Source organism: Phocoena sinus, chromosome 3 (genome assembly GCF_008692025.1).
Source record: "Phocoena sinus isolate mPhoSin1 chromosome 3, mPhoSin1.pri, whole genome shotgun sequence".
NCBI classification, from domain to species: Eukaryota; Metazoa; Chordata; class Mammalia; order Artiodactyla; family Phocoenidae; genus Phocoena; species Phocoena sinus.
The window spans coordinates 39,036,959-39,059,812 of NC_045765.1; the positions used below are offsets into that span (position 1 = coordinate 39,036,959).

At 40.4% G+C, this 22,854-nt stretch overlaps 1 protein-coding gene across 2 annotated transcripts in view; it reads right to left on the reverse strand.

Moving 5' to 3' along the window:
- ITK (IL2 inducible T cell kinase) overlaps nucleotides 1-22,854 on the reverse strand; it is a 66,284-nt gene that overhangs the window by 12,357 nt on the left and 31,073 nt on the right. For both annotated transcript variants that reach the window (XM_032627796.1, XM_032627795.1), the window contains exons 7-11: nucleotides 18,289-18,354; nucleotides 10,742-10,796; nucleotides 2,001-2,083; nucleotides 824-957; nucleotides 362-436 (exon numbers count right to left, since the gene is read on the reverse strand). In XM_032627796.1, coding sequence (XP_032483687.1) covers nucleotides 362-436; nucleotides 824-957; nucleotides 2,001-2,083; nucleotides 10,742-10,796; nucleotides 18,289-18,354 — 413 coding nt within the window. The remainder of the gene's footprint in view (nucleotides 1-361; nucleotides 437-823; nucleotides 958-2,000; nucleotides 2,084-10,741; nucleotides 10,797-18,288; nucleotides 18,355-22,854) is intronic.

Genomic DNA, 22,854 nt, shown 5'->3' on the forward strand with positions numbered 1-22,854 from the left:
TAGATGATACAGAAGTTCTAGAAAATATGCAAGAACACAGTACTATAGCACTGGTTCCTAATATTTTTTTCTAATAGCATTTAGCAGAGTGCTCTGTACAAAGTAGGTGCTCAGTAAACACTTCATTGATGAACTGTCATCTAAAACCAATAGACATTGATTTGACCTAGATAAACGTGCATACATATAGATGTAATCTTACACACATTGTAAATGTTCCTTTGTGCACACCATCTCCAGATATACAGTGTACCTGTTTAATGATCATTTAACGTCTGGGGAAGTCCATTCAGAATTTACCCCAGACCTCTAGGGATGTGAGTTAGTGCAAATGAATAACATTCCCAAATGCACTGCTTACCATATCTCAGCCCTGCCGTGACCGGGGCTTTCTGCCTCCAGGAACTAACTGGATACCGGAGTCTAGTGACTAGGCCTGTGTTGATTACAAGGTGAAAGGCAGTCATTAGAGTTTTACCATAGCAACCATCCAAGTCAAATCACCAGGAAAAAATATAATCCAATGCAAAAGTTATTTTTATTCTGGAAAACAAATTCCAAAGCCCAATCACTGATATTACATCTTCCCTGAGAAGAGGTATAACGTCACAGGTGGGCAGGTGGTGAAATCTCATGATGCCAGCAGCAGAATTTGCTAATGAAGAATATGTAATATAATCAAATATTTGGCATCCTTTTCTATTTGTATAGTTATTATTTATGGTCAGTTTGTCTGAGATGAAGAAACCCAGCTGGGTGTTTGTCACTTTTCTCCAAGTTCCCCTGTGAGGGTCCCCCTCTGGCCTTGTCCCTTAGAACTCACCTCCTCCATTGTGTTGGTGATAATTGACGAGGAGAGGGATGGAATCAAACACGTACTTTTCAGCCACGTAATATCGCTTGGGGTTGTCATTTGTTTCTTTGATGTGATAGTGCTTTATACAGGGGTTGTTCTCACTTAAACAAATGAAACATAAATGCAGTGATTATTAAAAGGTAATGTTTAGAGACAGAAATGTCTACTGATAGCAGATTCCTATTAGCTTTGTTTTTTGCCCTCTCACATGGATGGCAGATATATTTCAACTTGTGTGTCAGTCTTGACAGGCTGGCCTTGGGTGCTGTATTAAGAAGGACTCTGAGGCTGCATCTGGACTCAGGATTGGTGCCATGATGGATTGGTGATGTTTCTTCCAAGACCTCAAAATGGACAATCGTTTTGTATGTGCTACATGTTTGCCTTCCCTGCTGTGTGGATTTAACTAATCTTCAGCATATGTTAAGGAAGCATCTTGGCCCCTTCGTACTTATTTGGCTTTGTATAGCAGAGTTAACATAGCAGCCCTGACTGCTATCCTTAGAGAGGGCTGCTTGCAAGACTGGCCCTTGTCTGGCTTCTGAGAACTTAGATTTCAGGAGGGCTCTCACCATTCTCTAACTGATAAGGATGGCTCCCTATACCAAAATTGTTTGTATAAACAATGTGGCTTATGCTCAATGCTTGCTTTTCTCCTAAGAGTCTGGAATTTTGCTATGTGCTAGGCAGAGGGTACCCAGGTGACCAGCCCCCAGTGAAAGGATCTGTAAGGTTCTGGAATGTAGTAAGGACTCAATAAATGGTGGATAATTTTATTAGCAGAGCCAGAACTAGAATTCATATTTTCTCGCTTGCAGTCAAAAGTATCTTTTCTGTTATTCTTTGGATTAAATTATAAATGCATCAAATACAGGACCAGGTATTTATTTCTTTAGAGCTTTGCACTCAGGGATGCCAACTGGGAAGTCAACCTGGCATCCGGCCCTAGCTCTGTCACTTTCTAGGTAAGTGACTTCAGTTATGTTCTTAATCTCCCTAGCCTTGGTTTTCTCAGAGCGATCGGGGAAACACAGTATTTCTAGGGCCTCCTCTAACTCTTGCACTGTCTGACATTCCTGTGTGTGGCTCATCGCTCACCCACCTCAGGACTGTCTCTCCCCACTTTGTTGAGTTAGCACCATACCTTACAATGGCCTTGGTGAAAACAGACACAGTGTATGTCCCTGGAGTCCTGGAATCTCGTACCATGAAGGCTCCTTCTTTGCCCTGGAAGGGTTAGAAAGAATGGAAAATCAGCGATCCCGGGAAACCAGGCTCATGCATCCAGCTTCACTTTCTTGCCTGTGAAAGGAGGAAATACTGTAGGCCAGCTTGGCACAGAGCAGCCTTTCAGCTATAATGGCTACCGTTTCATTCATTCATTCCAGAGACATTTCTTGAGCTCCTACCCATGGTTCCAAGACTATTCTAGTGATGACATAAACAGTAAACGGAGGCAAACAGACACAAGCTCTGCCCTCTAGGAGCTCATTACAGATATTGCCCAGCCCTCACCACAACATTGCAGTCTAGATGTTATTATCTTTAATTTCCTGATGAGGATACTGAGTGCTGCAGAGCTGAAGTGACTCTCTCACGACCTACAAATATAGGTGGCAGACCTGGGATTTGAACCTTGAATGTGGCAGGTGAGCAAAACCTTTGCTCATTCTACTAGTCCGTGGTGCCTCCATTCAACAAACGTTAGAAGCCACTTCTCTGTTCCCCACAAGGGCACAAAGCTTCTGTCTTGGAAGCTTCATCACTTTCTTAATGGGAATATATTTTGTAGGCCCTTTCTCAAGTGCTGGTTTCGCTGCAGGGCAAAAGGAGAAAGAACACGAAGCTGCTGGTTGCATGAGGGCAGTGGAGAGAAGGGGAAGCCCCCCAAATATACCCTTCACCCCACTGACAATTTTGCCAGTGCTGATGAAATAAGTACTAACAAACGGGGGAGACCAGTTTTTTCAGTCCTGGTAGGAACTTGAAAGTCTTAACTCTGTTTTTTGAGTACTTTGTGTCTAAGGCTCTGTTCCTACCCACCTGTCAATCTGTGCTGGTGATTTTTGCAAAATCTGTTGCTATGGTTTGCTTAATTTAGACACACTAAGGGCCATAAGTGAAAGCCAGAGAGAGAGGAACCTCATGTGGTGGGCATACACTTGTTGTATATGGAGCAAAATATACACAGTTTAGAAGCTCTTCCACCCCCTAATCCCAAAGGTGGGTCATCTACACATACAAATAATACACAGATGGCCATGCTAATTGTTTGCATCCTAGAATTTCAGGGTTAGAAAAGACCTTTTAGAAGAACCTAGGAAGGTTCTCTAGCCCAGGGTTATCCCAACCTCAGTACTATAGATGTTTGGGGGGCAGTAATTCTTTGTCATGGGGGCTGCCCTGTCATCATAGGATGTTTAGCAGCATCCCTGGCCTCTATCAACTGGCTGCCAGACATTGTCACATGTTCCCTGGGGGACAAAATCACCCCTGGTTGGGAACCACTGATCTGGCCTAACTCCCTAAACCCCTGTGCCCCAAACTGTTGGTGATCACAATCACTCGAAGAATCTAAAGCACAGAACAAGACAAAACAAAACAACGACTACGAGCAGTTTACCATGCTCCCCCACACACACCGCCTCCCCATACCGACACACTTGGAATCTCCAGGACTGAGGCCCTAGGACCTGAACTTTTAAAAGCTTAGGGACATCCAGATTTGGTCTCCACTGACTCAACTGCAAATGCATTTCTTATTTATAACAGTCCTGAAGAGTAGTCCCTGTCGTCTGAAAGAGCACTAATAGTTAGAAAGTTCATCCTCATGTAGACACGTAACCTGCTTCCTCTGACTTGGCCCTAAACCCGCAGAGGGGAATTTTGGGGGGGACGGTTCGCCCTTACATCATTGTGCATTCTTGCCTAACTTAGAGGTTACCACAACAACTTTGTGAGACTCCCCAAACTCTTCTTCTCTCTGCTGGGAGATTCAAGAGTCTATTTTGAAATTTGAGGGAAACAGAGGGTAGGGGAGTTGGATGAAGGTGGTCAAAAGGTACACATTTCCAGTTATAAGATATATTCTGGGGATGTAATGTACAGCATGGTGACTGCAGTTAACAATACCATATAGTATAGTTGAAAGTTGCTCAGAGTAGATCTTAAAAGTTCTCATCACAAGAAAAAAAATTGTAACTATGTATAGAGATGGATGTTAACTAAGATTGTATTAATCATTTTACAATTTATACATAAATCAAATCATTATGTGGCACACCTTCAAATTATACAATGTTATAGGTCAATTATATCTCACTAAAACTGGAAAAAGAAAGGAAGAAATTCAAAGCTGAGACCTGAATCTTCAGGTCTCTGTTGTCCATCCTTGACCTTCCTTTCTCAAGGGTGTGAGCTAGGGCTGCCCTAGCTGTTGCCTGAAAGCAGGAAAAGAATTGAGGGAAATACAGAAAGCTGCTACATTTCTTTTTCTAAGATGTCATAGTACTCTAGGACAGTCCTAGTATTCTGTCTTTGTACACACAGAATTTACTTTAATGATTTTGTATTTCATGAATTTGTTGAAATTTAAGAAAATGAGTTGTCAGTCTTTCTGGACCAATAGTACAACCTTATGCCCATAGTTAGCCTCCCACATTCTCTACAGTGTGCTCTGTTCATGACCTTGGACATGGTGAGGACAACGGAGAACTAACCAGATTCTTATTTTCGTCTTCTCAGATATGAATGTAAACTGTTTATCCAGTGCAATAGTAAACACCCTTCTAACTTTTGCATGCAAATTGCCCTTTTAAAAAACTTGATTTTCCAAAAATTAGATTTTCCCCCCTTTGGGGTCAGTAGTTTATTCAGTTTCTGAAGTAAAGGTGATCTATGTGACACCAAAAACTCCCAGATTAGTTCATTAGATTTTAAAATAGCTTTTGAAGCCTAATTTAGAGAACTTGAAATTCTCTTCTTTTAAGTGTACAAATCAGTGATTTTTATCAAAATCACAGAGTTGTATAACCATCACCAGAATATAATTTTAGAATATTTCATCACTCCCAAAAGACACCTCAGTATCACTTGCACCCCTGCCATACTAATATGACTTCTCTATAGATTTGCCTATTCTAGAAATTTCATGTAAATGAAATCATATAATATGTGGTCTCTTATGATGGGATTCTTACTCTTAGCATATTGTTTACAAGGTTCATCAAGTTGTAGCATGTATCAGTACTTCATTCCTTTTTATGGCTGCATAATATTCCATTGTATGGATTACACCACATTTTGTTTATCTGTTCATCAATTGCTGGGCATTGGGGTTGTTTCAACCTTTGGCTGTTGTGAATAATGAATTTGTGTCTGGCTTCTTCTACTCAACATCATGTTTGTGATATTCATCCATGTATTACATGTACCATCACTTGTCTTCAAAATTTCTCCCCTTTTGCCAAATATCGAAGCTTTTGCTCTTGCCTCACTGAAATGTGATGGGTTAAGTTCAAGACAGGAAGAAACTAAACTTTAGTCGAGGCAGATATTATCTACATATGTAACTTATTCTAAAGGGAAGACACATAGACCAAAAAGACCCCAAGTTTATCAACTATCTGTGAAGAAGGGAGTGGTAATGTCTCTTTTATTTAATCCAGAATGTTTTGTTGTTTTATTCTTTCAAAGAAACCATTATTATTATTTTTAAATTTGTGATTAGAGAGGGGCCCAACTGTTAACAAGAGTAAACTGATCCAAAGACATCAGACAAAGTAGAGGTAAAGTTTTCAGTCAGCTCTGCCGAGGACGGGAGGCTGGCAGAGCTCTTCCTCCATTGTAGTTGCTCTAGGTGGCATTCAGTGCTGGTGACAGGAAACTCTGGTTTAGGGCTGAGGCAGCGCAGGGTTCTGAGGAAAAGGAGGCATCCGGCATGTGCCTTATCACCTACTTCCTGCAAGGGGCTCAGAGGAAGTCACAACCACCAAGAACGGTAGAGTCTAAAGGGTCTCTGCTCCTGTCATTGCCATGCATAGGGGCACTGATCTGTGCAATGCAGCCAGGGTAGGTCGGGGAGGGGGCTTGTTCCCACGGGATATAGACAAGGTCTCACTTTACCTTTTACTATTTTATCTAGAAAAATAAAGATGTAACAATAGAAAAAAAAATCATGCCAAGGGGGTAAAATACACGGATGGGAAGTATAGGGATGGGAGAATAGAACTTAACTCATATATTCCCTTACTAACTGTGTGTGCGTGCATGTGTGTATGTGTATGTGTGCGTGTGTGTGTGTGTGTGTCTATGAAGAAGCGTCCCTGCTCTAGTCCAGGCTATGCCACTGATTTACACTCAGTTTACTCCCCTGTAGCACAAAGGGGATGGACCAGATGTTCTTTAAAAGGAATTCTAACTCAGTCTATATAATTCTGTCAATACAGATGTTTCCTGATTAAATGTAGGAGCTTCAGTTTTCTCAGTTGTAAAATGACTTTTGTAAGATGGTTGGGAGAATTAAAGTGTATAAAACAGTTCCTGGAATATAATACAAGAACAAGGACTATTGGGACTATCATTAGATGTTATTATCACATGCTATGGTATATACCATCTGTTAGAAGTACTAATGCCATTGTCTGCTTTCGTCTGAGACATGTTGACTGTTAGGAATTTACTCCTTTCTTTCTGTCCATATGATTTGAAGGGCACCTTACAGAAGATAATCTTGCTACACAGGGTAGGTTATTGTGAAAAAGATGGACTGATAACTTATAGCTTGTTCACACTGCATTATAATTTAAGAGCGTCTCTGACAGATAGCCACTCTTCATTCTGGAGGTGGTTCATTTCTTTTCTTGAAAAAATCCTGGTATGGAGTCAGTACTGTATCTTTAATAACATCTTAGAATCATGTTAATATGATAAACCAATGTCTTAGATAAGCCTTCTGCCCAAAATTCAGGCCACCCAACCTATGCAATGCTGTAAAGTATAGAGTACCTGCTTGCAAGGAATTCACCCTCTACCTAAATGTGTTACGACAGAAGAGAGACCGCTGAGGTCCAAGGCTGAGTGAAAACAGACCCACTGGAGATGTCATGACATTGCACCACAAGGGTTCAAAGGTGTGGAAAAACCACATTCCACAGCTTGTGGGAGGGAAAGCATGAGTGGCTTCTTAGAGGAGGTGCTATCCGAAGAATTGATAGGACACAATAGGAGATATTTTCTGTGGTTCCCAAACTTGGGTAAGACCCAGAATCACCTGGGTACCACTTCCTAAGTTTCTGACTGGTGAGGGCTGGAGTACTGGAGTTTGTATTTTTTAAAAGCTCCCCAATGATGCTCATGATTAGCCAGCTTCTCCTATAGCATGTTTGTTAATTTAAAAACACTTCTTAAGCATTTGCTGTATTCATTCACTCAATAAATATTCATTGAGCAACTACGTTATCCTAAGTACAGTTCTGGGGTCCTGTGTACAGCAGGAACAAGGTAAAGGGTTTATATTCTAGTGGAGAAATATGCATGGGGCAGTATATCAGGAGATTTCATTAATAAAAATAAAATAAATCCATTTTTGGTCAATAATAATGAATCAATCAATCTTTTAAGGGTCCTATAATTGTTAGATAGGGAGACACTAAATTCACCCCTGAAACAATTCAGCTGATGTTTCAAAAATCATACAATATAGGGACCCACTGAAGTTTGCCCTTATATTACCTAAGGAGGCAAAGAGGATTTGGTGAAGTAGTCTAGAATATTAATAAGGAGGAATGTTTCAACTGTCCTAGCAAGTATTTGTGTCTCCAAAGAGCTGCTATAAAATAGAAATCGTCTTTTGCTAATCATTAATGTGGGCTGTCTTAGGTGCTCCATGGGCAATACTTCATTAACCAATGTGGGATTGAAAATAACAAAACTGCACTTGTTTAAACTCAGTATAATTCTTATTTAATTATAAGTTCTTTTTGGTTAATTTAATAATTTATTATGTTATCCAGTAACATAGGTGCTGAGTTGGCCACATATGCATCACAAGTTTGACTTGAAAAAATATAGATTCCCACAAACTAACCCTGGAGAGTCTGATTCTGTAGGTCTGGGCTTGAGGTCTGGGAGTCTGTAGTTTTAAAAATTTCCCAGTGATTCTAATGTGTGATGTTGGGAACCACAGGAAATAATTAAGTGTGGAGTCGAGGTGGAACCAAGGAGAAACCAGAGTCTAGTAATGACTCAGCTTAATTCCTCTTCCTCCATGAAATCTTTCTAATTCTTCTAGAATATTCTCAGAATTCTGAGGCCACTGAAAGCCTGCTGCCTATGCTCAGTTTTTCTTAGATTATCCTCTGTTTCTTCAGAGTTTGTCTTGTTTCTCAATAGAGTCTAAAGCTTATTGAGATCAAAGACCCTGTCTCAAGTATCTCTATGCGCTTAGATCTGTGCTCAGCAACATGGTAAGGTATGTGAGTTTATACTGAGAAATCCTAATAAATGAAATGGTGCAGATGTCATAAAGGCAACAGATGCTGATTGAGACGGCTGACATCATACAGACTGCCTGTTTTGCATCTGTCACTGGTAAACACAAATAGTCTTTTGGAAAATCCACAAACAACTGGACTTGCCCTCTTTGGTGAGAACAAAACTGCCCAAGGGCAGAGCATCTCACCTTGTCCTCTTTGCCAGCTGCCTGCTCACCAGCAACTTAACCAAAGGAGAAAAAGTTCACTGCTCCAAAATATGACTGTGGGCTCTCCTCCCGTCTCGATTTCCTCTTATAGAAATTATATGTTTGCCTTTGATAGAATGAATCAATCTATCATCAGTTTCCCTTGTGCAAAAGTAAATAGTATATTAATTAACTATGTGCCTTTAGATTATTCTTTGACAATATTCATCATCCCTCCACCTTCCCATCGCAGACTTTCATTCCCTACCTGATATCTTCCCAGGTCTCCTTCTCTAAGCTCACCTCTAGCCACTGTCCAAACTGGTAATGCTTACCGGTTTGGGTGATCAACTGTCCCAGTTTGTCTGGGACTGAGGTGTGGGGGCTCTGGGGCCATAGGACTCTGTTTTAAAACTGGAACAGTTCCAGGCAAACCAGGATGAGTTGGTCACTCCAGCTTCATTCCATCCAGGAGAGGTTTGCAGTTTAAGATTCTTAAAGATAGGAAATACCTTCAAACCACAACTGGGAAATGGCAGGAACATGAAATGGCAGGAACAGGGCTAACATTTTGGCATGGAGAGACGGATGCCTCCATCAACCCAGGCCTACTGTTTACTAGTCTCACTGGTGAGGCTTGTGGTGGGCGCAGGTCATTAACATCATTTGAATATTAGATTCACCTGGAGAGATTTTCCTCTACATTACTAATGCCTGGACCCTACCCACTAGAGGTTTTCTTCTTTTTTAACATCTTTATTGGAGTATAATTGCTTTACAATGGTGTGTTAGTTTCTGCTGTATAACAAAGTGAATCAGCTATACATATATCCCCATATCCCCTCCCTCTTGCATCTCCCTCCCACCCTCCCTATCCCACCCCTCTAGCCCACTAGAGATTTTGATTTAATGAATCTGGGCTGGGACCTGGGCATTGGTATTTTGAAAATGTTTCCCAGGTGATTTTAATGTGCAGACAGGCCTGCGAACCACTGCTCTAAGCAAATACGCTGATAAATTGATTGATTTCCTTGTAGAAAACTTTCTCTCAATACCTGCATGCATTGGGTTTCTCTGCAAGGGCCCTACATGTGCAATTTTCTGTGCTACTTTAAGTGTGGTGTACGGATGGGTGCCAGTTAGCAAATTGTTACTAAAAATTGAGAGTAAGCATTTAGAATCTTTTTATAGCAATCAGACAGGGTAATTTTATGTCTAATGAATCTAATACTCATAAAAAAATTGGACTTACATTTTTTATGTCTTTTCTTCTTATTTTTGCTTTTTATTTTTTCTGATAATTCATTTTTATTGTATTTTACAAAATGTAAGTCTATGACAGATTGGGAATTAAAAACCAACCACAAAAAGTAGTCCATCACCACGGGTACTTTGAGAGGCACTGTTTTAGAATCACAAATGATCTTCTGATCCAGGAAGAGAAGGTTTTACCTTGCATGCCAGTCAATTGATGGCAGCTTCCTGGAGCACTGTGTTGAGAAGGATCGCAAAGCCATGGACTCTGATCAACTGTGTCGGCCACAGGACCAGGAGCAGAGAGTGGCAGTATGAGTCTGGGTAATTGTCATCCCTGATTCAGTCCAGTACTCCTCTTGTACTCATTGAGAAACCGAGGCCCAGAAGGAAGAAGAGATGTTTTCGAAGTCACACACTGAGTTGGAGCCAGAGCAGTGGCCAGGACCCAGTACTTTCCTCACCACACCATGCCTTCTCTCCCTTAATCCTGACACCCTTGTGTAAGCTCAGTCCCGCTCCCGACACCGTATGGCTCTCAAGAAGAACGGTTGCGTGAAAAATGAGTTAAAACAAGTGGTGTATTTCCTCTATATCCACACACAGCCCAACCAGGCGGAATCTGAGGCACAGGCACTCCTGACCCAGCCAGAGACGCAGGCAAGGAAGACCAGCAGCACAGCTCCCCAGGGCCAGCCATCACGGCCCGAAAGACCACCCACGGAAGCTGTGGTCATGGTCACACGTGAATACCAAGGCCTTTGATCCTCTCCAGGTTTCTTATACTGATGTATGCTAACCCTGTGAACCCCCAGAATACTTTTACCAGACATGGACACCACTGTTAATCCAATGTCAACTCACTGCATTAACACAAACCACAGCATGGCTGAAAAAAAGTAACACAATTCATTTTATTTGAAGTTAAAAGACAGTTTAAGGAGACTTACTGTGTCCAAAAGAAGTTTCTCGGCTTTGTCTCGGCTGATACTCTTATTGTACCACCTGAAAGCAGGAAAAAGTCATAGATCAATGACATTTTGAAAAACGTCATTATTTACTTACGAAAGAAAATTAATGCCAGAAAGTTTTTTGTTGTTTTTGTTTCTACCAATGCTTTCAAACCCAAAAGCAAAAGCATGAACCATTTCCAGCTAATAAAATGTTTAATTGGAACAAGTGAATCAGAATTGGTGAAATGTTGATAATAGTTGAAGCTGGGTTTGGGGTACATGGAGGTTCATTACATTTTTCTCTCTACTTTTGTACATGTTGGAAATTTTCCACATTAAAATTTTAGAAAACATTTATCTTCTGCTCTATTTTGTAAGTCAGTGGGTGGTTATTAGCAGGATGACACTAGGGCAGCTATAAAAATTTAATATAAATTTGAAAGTGTAGCAAATATCCTTTTAAAACAATTGTAGTATTTTCCTCTGTAAGACTGGTTTTCAAGATCTTCTGCAAAATAATTACATTTTTTTCCCAGCTGCACAAAAGCTCTTGCACAAATGACATTGACAGTGTCTCATAAGGCTAGTTTATCTTTGTAAAAAATGCAAATGTACAAAAACCTTACGCACCCCTGTTATTCCTTGTCAAAGGAATGCTAAATTTATTTGCTGAAAAAAACTAAAAAATTTTAATGGGGCTTCCCTGGTGGTGCAGTGCTTGAGAGTCCGCCTGCCGATGCAGGGGACACGGGTTCGTGCCCCGGTCCGGGAGGATCCCACATGCCGCGGAGCGGCTAGGGCCGTGAGCCATGGCTGCTGAGCCTAAGCGTCCATACCCTGTGCTCCGCAACGGGAGAGGACATAACAGTGACAGGCCCGCGTACCGCAAAAAAAAAAAAAAAAAAAAAAAAAAAAATTAATGGATGTAGTCTGCTAAAAGTAAGGTAAATATTCACATATTTTCTACTTTTACAAAGCGAACTAAGCTGAGATTGAGCTTCAAAGATGGTTTAAAAGGAAAATGTGTCACAGGGTTCATGTGATGACACGATATTGTTTAATTTTGTGTTTCTGATTTTTTCATACAGCTGTTTTAATTTCTTAAGATTTCTGGCTAATTTTCTCAGGATAAGTGTCTCATTTCTTCTCTGGAGAAGTTTTAAAATCAAATTTTCTATAAGCAATTTGAATAATAGATTAAATGCATAAATAAAAAAAGAAAGTAAATATACTTCTTGATTTTTGCTACCAAAGAATAGATCTTAACCTGAAATAATTCATGTCAGACACCTTTAGGAACCAATGCAGTGTGAAGGAATGATTTGGATAATGGGGAAAAGCAAATCTAAGTACACTATGGGTTCAATGTCATTTTTATAGTTTGATTTCATTAACATATGTAGTGCTGAAAGCTCTTCTTCATACATCTGAGCATTTGAAACTAGCAGTCCAGCTCCTTGCCTGGCTGGCCATTAATCTGTATGTGTGGCATATCGTACTCAAGCAAGCAACAACAGATGACATGTAACATAAATGCAGTGTAGTGTCATTCTTGGAATTTTAATGACTGATGACGCTAAACTAGAATTATCCAAGTTATACAAAGATGCTAACTGACTTTTCATAAAGTTTCCATTAAGACAGCCTCGATATGAACTTCGGCTTCCTGAGTGTGCCCTGATTAGTCTCTTTTGCATTAGCTGCAGCTAGGCTGACATCATATCTCTGGTCAGTGGACTCTATCAAAGTTTGCTGGGGGGAAAGCTCCAGCCATACTCTGGTGAGAACTTTAAGACTGCAAAGAATATTTAGCTTATGTGTAGCTCACCTATCATGTGTCAGAAAGTGTTATCAGCAGGTTATGGGACTTGCACAAGGTCAATAATGAGCTAGTAAGTGTAGCCAGAAGTGAACCCAGGCAGTCTGGCTTCAGAGTCCATGCTCTTATCTCCACCATAAAAAGCCTGTAACTATCATATACCAGGGACTTAAGGAAAAACATTACCAGGCTCCCTCTCTCCCCCCAGAAAATCCTAGTTTGCTATGCTGTAGCCCCCAGCTCCACATCTTTCAGGGGTTACACCTGTCACATACACTTCTTGCGATCTGCAAACTCCTAAGGAACGTAATCTTTGCACTATTTATCATGTGCATGTTCTCACATGGGTCCTTCTTTCCTTATCTATCTTTTAATACAGAAATTAAATGTGTAACATATAAGTTTGAAAGAGAAATGAAATGGAGTGAAATAATTTATATTCTTTTACTACCCCTACTCCCTGTATCTTCTAAAGTAGAGCTCTTCAAACTGGAGCATGTCCAAACAGGAGCATTATTTTTATAATTTTGTTGTCTGGTGAAAAAACAACTAAAAAGTGGTAAAAAAAAAAAAAAAGAATGTGAGTGATTTTTTAGGGTTGAAGTTTTTCAGTGTTGTTAACACTTGAACCATATCCTGGCCTCCCTGTCCACTTCTTAGGTTAGAGGAGATAGAATGATCATCAGTTAACAATCAGTTGTGGAAATTAATAAGCCCAGGGGGAGAGAAGTTCTGGGTGGGGAAGCAACACCACTTACCAAACTTGTTTGGTTATTTGAGAGTAGCCACGAATAAGGGAATTAGTGGATTCATCTGAGCTTTTTTAAAAAAAATTGTTCTAAATTAATTGGATTTACAATGTTGTGTTAGTTTCTGCTGTACAGCAAAGTGAGTCAGTCATACATATACATATATCTACTCTTTTCTAGACTCCATTCCCATATAGGTCATTGTAGAGCACCAAATAGAGTTCCCTGTGCTATACAGTAGGTTCTTATTACTTATCTTTTATATATAGTAGTGTGTATATATCAATCCCAATCTCCCAATTTATACCCCACTTTCCCCCTTGGTAACCGTAAGTTTTCTACATCTGTGACTCAATTTCTGTCCTGTAAATAAGTTCATTTGTGCCATTTTTTTAGATTCCACATAAGAGTGATATCACATATTTCTTTCTCTGTCTGACTTACTTCACTTCATCTGAGCTTTTGAACACATGCAACTGGAGGTACTTTCCAACTCAGTGGGCTCTTAGAACTTATTTAGTTGAAGCCTGGCAAATATGCTTCATCTTACGTGTCAGCTCTGATCAGTTAGTACTGGCTTCCTGGAGCTGTGTGTTGCAAAGATAGAGGCCAGTCTGAGCTCAGGGAGTAAGAATGTCACTATCTAAGAGTGATGTCTGCCCTGAGTTCAGGCACAGGGAGGGAATGTCAGCAAGAGTGCCACGATTTGCTTTCCTTCATCTTACCTGACCCTTCAGTTTAAAGGCAAAGGGATCTGAGATCCAACCTGGTGAAGAAAGTTGCCCAAAATCACGTCCCCAGACCACGGCAGGAGACCTGAAGCCAATCAACTTACCAACCCATGATCATGTTCCCGGGGTACAATTTTGAGTTCTTATGCAGATATCTAGACAATGTTAAGTTCTAGGAAAAAAGTAATCATATTGGGCCTTTTTTTTTTGGTATACCCAGATATAATAACTAACTATCTGGATGCTTGTTTATGAGTCATTTAATTCTCTAGCTACGATTCCATATCTGAAATGCAAACTGACAGAGTACAGAATAAATAGAGTTCACAGACTGTTTTGTTTGTATGCTGTAGTGTCTCATTTTAAAAGTGAATTAAAATATCTTCAAGAGGGGGAATATACCTTTTTTTTGCCCCAAGCTCCATCATTCCCTATGGCCTTATACTCTGTTGGAAGTTTGAATGTGGCCCTTCTATCACAAATGAAGAAATTCTGATTAAAAGTAAAAAACCAAAACAGGGGCTTCCCCGGTGGCGCAGTGGTTGAGAGTCTGCCTGCCGATGCAGGGGACACGGGTTCGTGCCCCGGTCCGGGAGGATCCCACATGCCGCGGAGCGGCTGGGCCCATGGGCCATGGCCACTGAGCCTGCACGTCCCCAAGATATTTAAAAAAAAAAACAAAAAACAAAACGAAAACTTCCCAGCCTAGTGATCATTTGAAATAAATACCTAATTTTTTCTAAAGGTGTTGACTGTAAAATAATAAAAGAATTTTATTTTTTAAGCATATCTCATATATTTCATTACAGTTTGAGTATTCTTGGAAGTGATGACTTCTGTTAGCTGAGGGAGGGGCTTCTCTTACCTACTTGATCAAAATGAATCTTAGGTTGAGAGACTCTTCAGAAAATGATAGTTCTTCACTATAGAATCTATTAGAATTTCAGCAACAAATAACTTGACCACATTTGAACTAATAACACAAATGAGTTAATAGAAGGTTTCATTAGCTATCATTCTTCAACCCTGGTATCTTAAGCTTGATAAGTACTTAAAATTTTATCTTTAAATGATTTTGAACTTACAGAAAAGTTGTAAAATACTGTAAAAGAACTCCCACGTATAGATGAACCAATTGTTGATAATTTACACATTTGCTTTACCATTCTGTCCAGATAGATAGTTAGAGAGATAGATAGATATAGATAAATAGATTTTTTTAGCCATTTGAGAATAGACTTTTACCCCTAAGTACTTCAGTATGTATTTCTAATAACTAGAATATACACTTGTATAACCATAGTACAATTACCAAAATCATGAAATTTAACATTGATACAATACTATTACCTAATTTTAGACCTTATTCAAATTTCATCAGTTGTCTCAATAATATATTTTGTAACTTTTTTTGGTTTGCTTTTTTATGGTTCAAGATTGATCCAGGATTACTGGTGCATTTAGTTACCCCATCTCTTCAGTTTTTTAACGTGGACCAATCAGCCTCTCATGTCTTTCATGATATTAACATTTTTGTAGAGCACAGGGCAATTATTTTGTAGACTATCCTCAGTTTGGATTTGTCTATTATTTCCTCATGAATAATTCAGGTTATGCATGTTTGGGCAGGAATATCACAGAAGTGATGTTGTGTCCTTCTCAGTGTATCACATCAGGAGATGCACGGTGTCTGCTTGCCCCATTATTGATGTGAACTTGGATCATTTAGTTAAGATGGGCTCTACCAGATATTTCCTCTTTGTTATTAGTAAGTGATTTGTGAGAAGATACTTTGAAACTATGTAAATATAACACCTTTCACCACCTATTTGTGACACTCATTGATGATTTTTGCCTGAATCAGTTGGTACTTTCAGTTATAAAATTGTGATTTTTTAAACTTTATCATTCCTTCTACATTCATTAGTTGGCATTTTGCTGCAAGAAAGAGCTTTTCTCTCTTCTTGCCCATTTATTTATTTACTTACTTATCTATCAAGCTATTTATTTATTATTGACTTTTTTATTTTACTCAGTGGATTGTAGTCCCTTACTGTCATTATTTATTTTGATACTCAAATTATCCCAGATTTAGTCAGAAGGAGCATTTTTAAGCTGACTTCTGTGATCAATCAATATGTTCACATTATTTAACAAAAAAATATTGGGGGGTACTTTTTTACTTTTTGATGCATCAAAATGTTCCAGTTTCATCGTTGTTCTTTCCCTGCCCCGACTCTGAATCCCCAAGCCATTTCTCCAAGAAGAAGTCCTAGTTCTTTTTAGTGGGAAGTGTTATTTAAAAACCAAGATCTGAGTGTACACATTGCTACCGTAGTATTATTGTTTCTGGGCCTTCCAGCAGCTGAGCTAGGAAATACATGTACATGGTGAGTACACTGTACTCTACACTTGAATTTTATTAAACATTAAGTAATTCCATTAAAATTATATCCATGTGGGGCTTTCCTGGTGGCACAGTGATTAAGAATCCGCCTGCCAGTGCAGGGGACACAGATGCAAGCCCTGGGCCGGGAAGATCCCACATGCCGCGGAGCAACTAAGCCCATGCGCTACAACTGCTGAGCCTGCACTCTAGAGCCCATGAGACACAACTACTGAAGCCCGTGCGCCTAGAGCCTGTGCTCCACAATAGGAAAAGCCACTGCAGTGAGAAGCCTGCGCACTGCAACGAGGAGTGGCCCCCGCTCGCCGCAACTAGAGAAAGCCTGAACAGCAACGAAGACCCAGCACAGCCAAAAATAAATTAAAAAAACAAAACAAAAACTGGGCTTCCCTGGTGGCGCAGTGGTTGGGAGTCTGCCTGCCGATGCAGGGGACACGGGTTCATGCCCTAGTCTGGGAAGATCCCACATGCCACGGAGCAGCTGGGCCCGTGAGCCATGGCTGCTGGGCCTGCACGTCCGGAGCCTGTGCTCCGCAGCGGGAGAGGCCGCAACAGTGAGAGGCCCGCGTACTGCAGAAAAATAAAAATAAAAATAAAAATTATATCCGTGTGAACTCTTCTTTTAAATGCCATCTTGAAATAAACAACACAAGCTAAGCAGATATTTAATACTATATTTTTGTCTGCTATCTTGGTATTGGAAGTATTGCATTAAACCATGTTTTAAGTCAGTTTGTATTTGATCCAGTGTTCATAGTGTTTTTTCCTTCTCAAGTAAGATAAATATTCCTGGGATTCCCAGAAGAACCTTTTCCTTTGACCACAGTTATGTGCAGGCATCTGAAAATCATCCCTTAGATTAAAGGGGAGATGAGAACACATACCCTCGCCCTTCTATTTAAAGTGACCCTCGGGATTTCCCTGGTGGTCCAGTGGTAAAGAATCCACCTTACAATGCAGGGGATGCAGGTTCGATCCCTGGTCAGGGAACTAAGATCCCACATGCTGCAGGGGCAACTAAGCCCATGCACCACAACTACTGGGCTCATGCGCCTCAACTAGAGAGTCTGCGGGCCACAAACTACAGAGCCCAAGCACTCTGGAACCCGTGCACCACAACTACAGAGCCCGTGTGCCCTGGAGCCTGTGCGCCACAACTAGAGAGAGAAAAAATACCCGCACGCCACAACTAGAGAGAAGCCTGCACACTGCAACGTAAGATCCTGCATGCCGCAACTAAGACCCGATGCAGCCAAAAATAAATAAATAAAATAAAGTGACCCTTGGGCTTCCCAGGTGGTGCAGTGGTTAAGAATCCTCCTGCCAATGTAGAGGACACAGGTTCGATCCCTGGCAGGGGTAGATCCCACATACTGCGGAGTAACTAAGCCCATGCGCAACAACTACTGAGCCTGTGCTCTAGAGCCTGCAAGCCACAACTACTGAGCCTGCCCACCACAACTACTGAAGCCTGCATGCCTAGAGCCCATGCTCCACAGCAAGAGAAGCCACCGCAATGCGAAGCCCGCGCACTGCAACGAAGAGTAGCCCCCGCTCACCGCAACTAGAGAAAGCCTGTGGGCAGCAATGAAGACCCAATGCAGCCAAAACAAATAAATTAAATAAATAAATAAATAAAAAACCTTTCTAATAAAAAAGAAAATAAATAAAGTGAAGTGACCCTCAACTGTTTACTTAGGGATCAGAGTATGGGGGGAGAAGAAAGAAGGTCAAGAAGAGAAAATGCCTGGTATTTTAATAATCAACCAATAATTCACTCCTAATGTAAGAGGACTCCTTAGCACCATATTTTTTGGAAAACAAATAAAATATCTTACTCGTAGGTTTCCAGGTTATTTGGAGACTTTTCCACCAGATAACTGCTTGGTACGTATCCTTCATGCCTGTTAAAAGGGAAATTAGTGTTTAATGTAGAACTAATTTCACATCTCCATTTCATAGGTTTAATCAACCAAAAGTCATTTAAAGATGAAGTCTCATGTTATTTAGCATTTGGGATAAGACATTTTAAAATTTTCAAATAAAAGAATTGCTAAAAATAACAACCTGCTATCTGTTAAAGGCTATGTAGATTTTACCACTAAAATATGAATCATAATAAATAAGAAGTGGTTACTTTAATAACTCTGCTTGCTAATCTCTTCATTGTGAAATTTCCTCTAGAAAAAAGATTAATGTTCAGTCTCTATTTTTTATTAGGAAACATTTGTGTGTGTGTGTGTGTGTAATAATCAGTATTTTTTCCGCTTTAGTGCTAGTGTTGTTTTACAGTCGGGAAACCAAAATAAATAAAACATAAAGAATTACTTTCCAACCTCAGGTCCCAAAAGATACTGCCAGTCGAACTTGTGAGCTTTTAATTCAAGGCCTCCCTAATATTTTTTGTTAAATGAGCTCCTTCCAACATAAATGGTAAAACATGAGAAAAAAGGATAAAATCATGCTGGATTTGGGGTTGGGGGTTTCTTTTGAGCAGGAATAAATTGTGTATAAACAAAGACATATGGATTAAGAGACTAATAAGAACATCAAAATACCTTACACCTGTGTGTAGCTTTGTACTTTTCAAAACACTATCGCATTTAATACTGCAAGGTGAGAACAGTGTCTCCTTCACTCTCTAGGCCTCTGACTCTGTACCTGTAAAATGAAGGACCTAAACTACATCACCTGTAAAATCCCTCCAGCCCCTGCAATCTATAAAAAGATGTCTCATAACTTCTTGCTGTTTACTCTATCACCTGTTTTAATTTTTGTACAAGGCCATTTTGTAATCTAGTGACTTATGGTTTTTCGTTTTGTTTTGTTTTTTAAGATTTTTTTTGATGTGGACCATTTTTAAAGTCTTTATTGAACTTGTTACAATATTGCTTCTGTTTTATGTTTTGGTTTTTCGGTCCCTAGGCACGTGGGATCTTAGCTCCCTGACCAGGGATCGAAGCCGCACCCCCTGCATTGGAAGGCGAAGTCTTAACCACTGAACCGCCAGGGAAGTCCCTAGTGATTTATGTTTAATGGGGAATGTGTAATCTATTTCACATAATTGTTCTGAGGAGTGAAGAAATCAAGAATGGTGATGTCAAATATGGGATATCTCATATCTTGTACCCATGGCTGACCTGACCTTGCTAGTCAATTACGGCATGCTTTCTTTGGAGAACTGAACACCCAGCCTCAGAATCATTCTTAACCCAGTGCTCAAGGCAGTCAGTGCCAACTGATGGGAGTCAACTTATTCTCAAGTTTGCTATTTCTTTTATGTCTTTCTTTTGGCAATCCTTTTAATTACGTCTGTTTTTGCCACACCATGTGTTTAAAATTATATTAATAGGTCAAATACTGTTTTCACTTTCATGTAGAATGACTGTGTTTTAATATGTCAGCCAAAGCTGGGTTATCTACAAAATGATGATAATTCTCTTCACCTGTGTGTAGGTATAGAATTTACAAAGCCCTTTCACTTTCTTCATCTCACTGATTTTCTCAACACTCTGAGATGGAAAGCTGATATTATCATCTGCATTTTACAGTTAAGGAAATGGATTCACAGAAGTTCAGTGACTTTTCCAAAGTCCTGTACAACAAAAGCAGCTGATACTCAAGTCCAAGTCTCCTTTTTCCCCATCTTGTGTACTTCCTGCTTCACCAGGCTATTACAAAGCAAACTGGGGAAATTCCCATATGCCCAATTGGCCTCTGGGGTGTCCTCTTTGATGGCCTTTGAAGTGCAGAGTTGAGCCTTTCCACAGGCCAATGAACAAAGGGTAAACTGTCATTTGGGGAAGTGAGACCTAGGAGAAGAAATTTCCTGGCACATTAGTTGTGCTAAAGGAATGTCAGTTGGGGCTTCCCTGGTGGCGCAGTGGTTGAGAGTCTGCCTGCCGATGCAGGGGACGCGGGTTCGTGCCCCGGTCCGGGAAGATCCCACATGCTGCGAAGCGGCTGGGCCCGTGAGCCAAGGCCGCTGGGCCTGCACGTCCAGAGCCTGTGCTCCACAATGAGAGAGGCCACAGCAGTGAGAGGCCTGCATACCGCAAAAAAAAAAAAAAAAAAAAATAGAAATGTCAGTTGATTGAAGGGATGAATTTGTGAGTAAGTTTCTCTGGTGTTTGTAGAGCCAGGCAGTCTTGGACCTGTTTCTGCTATGGACCTCCCCATAACAGGCAAAGAGAAGGTAAGGTGACTGGTCTTGTTTGTTTCCCCCAGTCAACTAGAGAGAGAGGTTCCAGATGAGGGGCTTTGGCGTCTGTTCTCAGCTAGCAAGAGACACTGCCTCCAAGATCACAGTTCTTGATCTAATCTTGTTTTATACCTCTCCCTCACTTCCCCTGCAGTGGAGTTGATAAGGCTACTTAAAGAGATGGTGCCTTGAAAATGTAAGTTTTGATATATATGAAAAGTAAAGCCTTAACCCTAAAGATATTTGTGTACCTCTTTGTCTTTACTCAACGATTGGTCCTTTTTTTTTGGGTTAAGTTTAATGATACCCAGTGTTGGCACTCGAATACCCTGTTGGTGGGAATTTGGCAAAATTTTTGAGGGATTTATCTTTCAAAATTAAGAGTTCACATAGTCTGACTCACCAGTTCCATAGTTAGAAATGTGAGATATATATTTTTTTCCCAAAGAAAAAAATTTTTTCAGAAAAATTTTTTTCAAAAATATATAAATTTCGGGGCTTCCCTGGTGGCGCAGCGGCTGAGAGTCTGCGTGCCAGTGCAGGGGACACGGGCTCGAGCCCTGGTCTGGGAAGATCCCACATGCCGCGGAGCAACTGGGCCCGTGAGCCACAACTACTGAGCCTGCGCGTCTGGAGCTTGTGCTCCGCAACAGGAGAGGCCGCGATAGTGAGAGGCCCGTGCACTGCGATGAAGAGTGGCCCCCACTCGCCGCGACTGGAGAAGGCCCACGCACAGAAACGAAGACCCAACACAGCCAAAAATAAATAAATAAAATTAAAAAAATATATATATATAAATTTCAAAAGATTACCAAGATACATGAACACGAGCAATACAAGATCTTCACTGAGCAAACTGGAAACTAAATGTCCCACTATAAAATGTTGTCTACATATTTATAATGCAAGGATACATTCTAAAACTATGCAGTTATTTAAAGAATAAGGTAGATTTGTATGTGCTGATATGAAAGTATCTCTAAGATATATCATTAAAGGTTAAAAGCAAGGTGAAGACCAGAATGGACCACCTTAGTGCAAATGAAAAGAGGATACATTTGTATACGTATAACTTTTTTTGCTTAGGATGAACAAGTAACTTAATAATGAATACTTTTAGGACTGATGTGCGGGCAAATGGAGGGTGGCTTTTTTTTATGTATATTTCTTGCTATTGTTAGTTTTTTTTTTTTTATAAAGCATTGACATAGGCTATCCAGATGTTGCAATGATGGAGTGTTTTCTTTGTCTTTTTAAAATATTTTGAAACTAATAATAACCTCACACTTTGAAAATATTTAAACCCTTAATATTAATATAGAAAAATGTTAATTGCAGTATCGTTAATATTTGCAAAATATTAGAAACAACCTAAGCATCCAAGAAGGGAATTTGCTAAATTATGGCACATTTTTTTTTTTTTTTTTGCGGTACACGGGCCTCTCACTGTTGTGGCCTCTCCCGTTGCGGAGCACAGGCTCGGGACGCGCAGGCCCAGCGGCCATGGCTCACGGGCCCAGCCGCTCCGTGGCATGTGGGATCTTCCCGGACCGGGGCACGAACCCGTGTCCCCTGCATCGGCAGGCGGACTCTCAACCACTGCGCCACCAGGGAAGCCCTATGGCACATTTTTATGTTGGATTTAGGCAATGACTGAAATCATCTTCTGGAGATGATTCTGGAGACTATTCCAGGGCATAGGTAAATACCTCTGATATTTAAAGGAAAAAAATAAAGCCTTATAAAGCAGTGTGAATCTGATAACTTTAAACTAAGCACTAGTATCTAAGTCATATACATCCCAGAGCATTCTGAAAATCAATAACAGTAATTTTCCTATATTTCAGATCAGAGGAGGGGTCATAAGATTTTTTTCATTTGAAAGTCCTATAGTGGGCAAACCGTATTTGCACAACTTTATTTTCTCCACGAATCATTCGGATGGCTCGTTCAAAGGCTGTTGGTTTAACTAAATCTTTAGTATTTTTTACCTGATGCTTCTTAGTGTAACCACCAATCTGCACCATCTGTACGCACCTTTTCTTTCCAACAAAAATAAGACCCTCACAATGGGATGTACCTTCAACCTTATTTAAACACTCAAGAACAATGGTGCTTTGTGGAACAAGTTGCCCTTCTCCCAAACTGTGGATGTCAGTGGAAGAACCCAGGAGATTTTTCGATGAGTTTGGAGCCTGGGAGT